Genomic DNA, 6684 nt, shown 5'->3' with positions numbered 1-6684 from the left:
TAGGTCATACCACCGACTTAGTTCGTTCTGTCGCACTTCGTCACTTAAAACTTTGACCATAGGTCATACCACCGACTTAGTTCGTTCTGTCGCACTTCGTCACTTTTAACTTTGTTTTTTAATTGTTTTATAGTCTACAAATATGATGAATATCGAGGAAGAAATCGGTCTTCCCGTTCATTTATTGGACCATGATTATTTTAGGCCAGTTGTATATGAGAACAACCCCATTGAAGAACTGGATGAAGTGGAACAAGGAGTAATCGAAGAAGAAGTACTTGAAGATGAAGATTTAGTTGAAGAAAACCCTTTGAATCAGGTACCACTAACCTACAGAATGATTCCAGGTGTTCATCATGGATCAAGGATTTATGTGGATAATTTAGGTTTCAAGTTTTACAAACGTGAAGCCACAATCAACCGTGTGTATTTAGTATGTGAGCGTCAAAAAAGTAGGTATCATGAGTATTGCCCTTGTACAGCATCAGTGAGTACAGAACTGATTGACAACAGGATAAAAGTTAGACATCAACATAACCATGGGCCTGCTGACATAGATTTACATGTACCTTTCCTAAGAGAAGCAATTGGTGCAAGAAGCATTGATCCTGAAAACATGTCTGTATCAGTTAGGACTGCATACAACAACGCCATTGTTCAGTAAGTTGTTGATTAAATGATTTAATATTTAATTTTACTATTTTGTTTTTTTAAGTAGTAGGTATTTGCCTACTTTCATTTGTTTATGTTTGCAATTGAGCTACTAAGAAATGTGTATTATAGTTATACTATGATAAAATTGTTAAGCCTCACTATGGTTATTTAATACAATAATACACTTAGTTCTCTAATTTTATATGATTATAGTTATATTTTTAATAATGTAAAGAGTGAGTTATTTTTATAGTGAACATTTTTATGTATTGTATGCTTCATATAAAAATAAATCAAGCCGGTATAAATTATGTAATTATGTACCTTTCATTGTACAATAATTATCAATTAACTTCATATTATTATTATAAATCATAATACATCTAAAATATATACTTTCTGTTATGAATTTATAAGTATTTAATTCCTTATATGCTCACTGCATATGCCTTTTACTAAAATAGTTAAAGATTTTTTAACTTAATATGATTATTGCCATATTTATACCTAGGTATCATAAAAAAAAAAAAAATAATAAAAATTTGGTATATGTGTACTGTATCTTTAGATTAATTGATTTAAATAATTGTATACCTATTTATATATTATTATTTGATTATTATAAATAATTTGTATTATTAAAAAAATATAATTAGTCAATTTAGTAAAATAAATAAGTATGTTAAACAAATTTAAAAAACAAAATACTTAAGTAAATAACCTTAAAGTATGCCAAAAAGATTTGTATTATTTATAATAATTATAATTTTTTGGTTTAGACAATTAACCTAACCACCTATGCTCACTCATGTCTCATCTTTTCAATTGTTATTATTATTTTTTTTTTCAGATATCCAGAAGCTGCTAACAATTATACATTTTTACAGGGACAAAGAAGATGGATGAGGATGCGTAGGTCACGTCAACCAAATGGCGGATACATACCTCAGAACATCCATGAGCTTGCTGAAGCATTGATCCGACCAGAGAATGCTGCCTACAGTCATACCCTTCAAACACCACCGTCTGCATTTTTCCAACAAGAATTAGTGGTAAATGGAACAAGCGAAGGAATTATTTTTGCAAACCTGGATGCAATTAGAAGATACCGAGAAGAATTGGCCACAGTTACAACAGTTGGAATTGATGGAACATTCAAAACTGTTCCCGCTGCCCCGGTAGACTTGAAAAGTTTTCTGACTTTTCAAGTGGTATTTAAAGATGTGTTGTTCCCAATGGTGTATGTTCTTCTAAGAAGTCGGACAGAAGAAACATACATAACATTATTTAATATTATTCGGCAAATTTTACCTCTTAACTATAACTTAATTCGGTTTGTTACAGATTTTGAAAAAGGACTTATGAATGCAGTTCAACAATCATTTCCAGAAAGCAGATTGGGGTGTTGCTGGTTTCATTATACCCAATCAATTGTACGGTATTGTCATCGTAAATTAAATGGTGTTTTGGATTTAGTCAAGAGGAATCCTGATGCAGCTCGTGTTTTCAGAATGGTTCTTGCACTGCCTCATCTGCCTGCCGCTAGGGGTCATCCTCTATGTCCTTGGTTTTGTATGTATGATGGTTTCAGGGCTATCATGCAGTATGTTCAACAATTTCCTGAAGTTGAGCAGGGTATGAGAAATTTTTTAATTGGATATATTGATCATTATTGGTTTTTCCAGGTTGGTCCAGAGTTAATCAGCGTTTTTGCAGAAGACTATCGTACGAACAACTACTTAGAATCATTTCATTCAACACTACTTTCGCAAATGGGACGACACCCCAATATATGGGATTTCCTTCGTGAGTCAGAAAGTCTGATGTGTTCTTTATGTTGCATCTTTGTCCTAAATGTTTGTTATATGTGTTGTGATTTATATGTTCAACAATATTTAAGAAATGAGTAAGTAAATCTGTGTGTTTTTTAATTTAAGTTAAAAACAATTGATGTTTTATTTATTATATTGTTGATAATATTTTTTAAAGCATGCTTCCGTGTACTATTGTAGTTGTTTGATTTTATTTGTAATGCCTATACTAAGATCAACAGTTTTATATTTTTTTAGCTTGTGTTCAGCTTATTTAAATAATTATATATTTTTTATATTACACCATACTATTTTATAATTAGATTTTTGTTGCAAATAAATAATGATTTGTGCATGTAATTATGAATTAAAAATTGTTTACAAGACTATAATTTCACTTTATGAAACAACTAAAATGTATAATCCAGGACATTTCAAATTAGTAGTGTCCTAGAAAATCTGTGCTGTATGACAAACTTAACCTATAATCTATTTTTGATTACTTTACCCTGAGTTCAACGTTTATTTTATTTAATATTTTGTTTGAATTTAAATAATGTGTATTTTTATTGGTGACTGGTGTACAATTTATTATTTGTTATATTCAATTGCTATCCATTAGTAATCAGCCATGTTTTGTTTTAGGTAAATTAACTTACATTGAAAATCAGTTTTCAGTGGAGTTCAATCAAGTACGAAATAATCTCAGGGTAAATGGTTAACATACTAAACTTGTTATAATTAATTTGAAATATAATGTAAATTATTAAATTTATTAGATTAGAGATGGCATATCAAGATCTGAACGAGCTAATGCCACTCATATAATTTCCCAAAATGTCCAACGCCTTAATCAGCAACAAGACCTCTTGATGTTTTTGAGCAACACCGGTCATCGTATTGATGGATATGTTGAAAGAGAAATTGGACCTTATGCGCAACCATGAAGAAGCAGTTCTCCTATAATATTTGTTTTTTTTTTTTTTTGTGTATTTTAAATTTTTTCTCATGTATAATATTATGTTGAATGTTCAACTTTAATTTTTTTTTTATGTATTAAATTATGTTTGTATATATATAGTGAGGGATTGTCCTACTATACCCAACGTGTGAGCCTCACAAGACTGTTCAATTTTACTTATCCGGTTTTTATAATAACCACGTATGGTATAACAGTAACCTCTTGTGTTCAAGCGTTTAATTCACATTAATATCACAACTCAACATTTTTCATTATAATTTGTTTTATTTTTCATGTTAAATAAATATAAGGTTAAAAGTTGAAATTAATATTAATTTATTGTAGGTACTGAAAAACAGTAAAAACTCCTCGTTGATGGAATATTACAAATACCTACTAGAAATAAAAAAACTATTACAGCAATATTATAAAAAATAACAGGTCTTAATTGTAGTATATTCTACACATTAAAAATTATCTAAGAAAGGTGGACATAAACATAAGTATTATGGAAACATGTTTATCTCTTAATATATATTTTGTTACTTAAGTATTATAGTACCAACTACAAATGTTCCTAATAACTAGGGCTATGAATTAAATACAGTAAAAACCTTAAAAAATGCAATATAAAATGTCAAAAATTATAGTATAAAATACACTTAAAATGGTATTTAATTTAATTTTTATATTATAAGATTGATGTTATTGGATATTTTACATATTTTAATACATAACATTTTACATGCATAAAAATTTATTTAAAAATGATTGAATTTAATTAAAAATACTGGAAAACGAACAAAAAAAGGTAAATGTGTCCTAAAAAATTTAAAATGTCAAAAAACTGCAAAATAAAAGTTTCATGTATGGATTTGTGTTGTTACATAATTCAAATTATATACTTGCAAAGCTATGTATCTTTATCACAGAAAAAAAATGCACTTTCCTACAAATTTGCAGCCTTACTAATAATGTTAACTAAAGATATATACCAGGTGAATCAATCACTAAATATTTAATTGTAATTATTCTTTAAACTTGTTTCAGTAGTCTATTAAATTAATAATTTGTATGATTTGGCGATGGTGTGCTAGATGAGTTGGTAAAATTATAATAACCATAAAGATTTTTTTACACTAGGAAAGCATTCCAAAACGTTAAAATTTAAAATCATTGTATGTAAATTTGTAAATTTATTAAAAGTGTTACTGTTAAAAATTTTAATAACAATCTAAAATTATTTCTCACTTCTTTTGTATGCATCAATTCTTTATTGTAAATTTGTAAAGCGCTGTTTAATTTATGGATTATTATATATAATGTTTTAACTTTAAATAATTCTTTATCTATGAAGTTTTATATTCTTTTTTTACGCTTATGATTTTCAGTTGATTTATATTGTTTATTCACAGTTAATTTTATACATTTAAATTCATTTTCTTTCACTTTTCTCTAATTTGGTCAAGAACACTTTTTAAACTTTCAATCAAATTAATTACTGTACACAAATCAATGTTAACACTTTGTAAGCTTTTACTACAAATGTTAAATGTTCTTAGTACCTATATCGTTTCAGAATTCATAAATAATACCAGTTTAAAATTAAGGTATTCATTATTCCTATCAAATAAAATGAATTAATAAGATCAGAGCTTGCGCTAATGGGTAGTTCTAACCAATGTGGGTAGTTCTAAATTGAAATGGGCAACTCTAAAAACCAATTTGGTCAGTACCAAAAATCGTGAATTTTCTGTATTATTGGAATATGTAATATTGTTTAATTTAAGTAGGTATGTATTTTATTTAATATTTTTTACACAAATGTTATCAATCCATTCCATAACATTTATTATCATATACACATAGAAGATTGTGTAATCTATATGATAACACGATGCAATACAGAAAGTGATAATAATGTGACCATTAAATTCGTCATGTTTTATGTTTATTTTACTAATTACTTAGACGAAGAAGTGACCAAGTGAAAGTGACGTGCGTAGCGAACATGGATTTAAAAAAGGTAAAACACTAATACAGTAATACTAACTTACTATATAGTATACCTACCTATTTAATTATTTAAATGGTACATACTAACATATTATAATTTATAAATATAAAGTAAACACATTTTTTTTTATTCTTATCCAGCAAATGTCACCATATTATTACTATTACAAGGATATAATTTGACATGTGGACCGTCACCAAAGGCTTCAATATTATTTATCATATTTAAATAATATTGAAGAATAAAGTACTTCCTACATTCAGTATGTACTATGGTATATATGTATCCATAGCACCCAATTTAAGCTTGCATTATCTTAGTTTGCTTATATAAGTTGATTAAATAGCTTAATTATTTATATAATTATTTCTTCTCTGCTTTTATTGTTAAATATTGGCATATTTTTTCGGTTCAAGTTTAAATGATGCTGTTTGCATGAATGGCTGTTATTAAAATTAAGCGCACAATTTTATTTAAATGTTTTAATGTTTTATTATAAATTAATCAATATTTCAAAACTTGAATTTTAGAATAAAAAATTAGCCCCAAAAAGCAGTTCTGGTCTTATGAAAAAATGGCTTTATAAAAGTAAAAATACTGATCTTAACATAGGTATGTTAAATTAAAATGTTAAATAAATAATAGATTTTTACCTGATAATAGATAATTTAGTAGATAACTTAATTAACACCACAAGCGGCAATAGCACTACAGTAAACAGCTTGGATAACACCATAAATACTGAGATTAGTGAGATTCAACAAAATAACACAACTTTAGTTAATGGTAAATATTGTTTAGAATGTTTTTATGTTTTTAATATTTTAAATGTATTTAATAACCAAACTAATAAAAGTAATACTTATTTCAGACAGTAGTTGTCATTAAACATTTTCCATTTTAAAGGAAACATTTGATTGATTGTGAGCCATGTTATGCAGAACAAGACATAGTAAAGCGATAAGTAATAATAAATCTAAGGTTCCTGCAATCGCTCAAGGTATGAACTAAATATCTTTAAGTATTAAATCTGTCTACCATATCACATAAAGCGATTAAGGTACATAAGTATAAACTTTAAATACTATGAAAAATGGCCATAACTCAATGGGAAAGCAGTCAATCAAGCAAATGACTGACAAATTGGCGAGGAAAATTGGCTGTCTTATGATTATGTTTACCTGTGATGCTAGAAACTATCTGCCATTCTTACCAGCCCGGGTTATTAGCAATAATAACTG

At 27.5% G+C, this 6684-nt stretch overlaps 1 protein-coding gene and 1 long non-coding RNA gene across 5 annotated transcripts; both read left to right on the top strand.

The window, feature by feature from the left end:
- Positions 1-6: 6 nt before the first annotated feature.
- On the top strand, positions 7-3698 carry LOC112604063. Its single transcript, XM_025352929.1, has 4 exons — positions 7-660; positions 1505-2460; positions 3111-3175; positions 3245-3698. Exons 1-4 carry the CDS (start codon positions 143-145, stop codon positions 3410-3412), a joined length of 1707 nt encoding a protein of 568 aa, XP_025208714.1. The 5' UTR covers positions 7-142; the 3' UTR covers positions 3413-3698.
- Positions 3699-5081: 1383 nt separating this feature from the next.
- Positions 5082-6324, top strand: LOC112604064. Of its 4 annotated transcripts, none has more exons than XR_003115202.1 (5): positions 5082-5452; positions 5584-5705; positions 5974-6055; positions 6119-6229; positions 6315-6324. It is a non-coding gene; the product is annotated as an uncharacterized LOC112604064 (long non-coding RNA). The 4 variants fall into 4 exon arrangements; XR_003115201.1 differs by having other exon boundaries at positions 6116-6229; XR_003115203.1 differs by having other exon boundaries at positions 6107-6229.
- Positions 6325-6684: the final 360 nt, after the last annotated feature.

This window comes from Melanaphis sacchari, unplaced genomic scaffold (genome assembly GCF_002803265.2).
Source record: "Melanaphis sacchari strain LSU unplaced genomic scaffold, SCAv2.0 Contig1192_pilon_pilon, whole genome shotgun sequence".
Classification (NCBI taxonomy): domain Eukaryota; kingdom Metazoa; phylum Arthropoda; class Insecta; order Hemiptera; family Aphididae; genus Melanaphis; species Melanaphis sacchari.
Note: the sequence above shows the minus strand (reverse complement) of the source record. Positions and strands in the feature narration are given on the sequence as shown.

Excerpts from the sequence above, each read along its gene's own strand:
- LOC112604063 (XM_025352929.1), top strand. The coding sequence starts at position 143 with ATGATGAATATCGAGGAAGAAATCGGTCTTCCCGTTCATTTATTGGAC. Across the intron at positions 661-1,504 it reads TACAACAACGCCATTGTTCA|ATATCCAGAAGCTGCTAACA; the intron begins GTAAGTTGTTGA and ends TTTTTTTTTCAG. Across the intron at positions 2,461-3,110 it reads CAATATATGGGATTTCCTTC|GTAAATTAACTTACATTGAA; the intron begins GTGAGTCAGAAA and ends GTTTTGTTTTAG.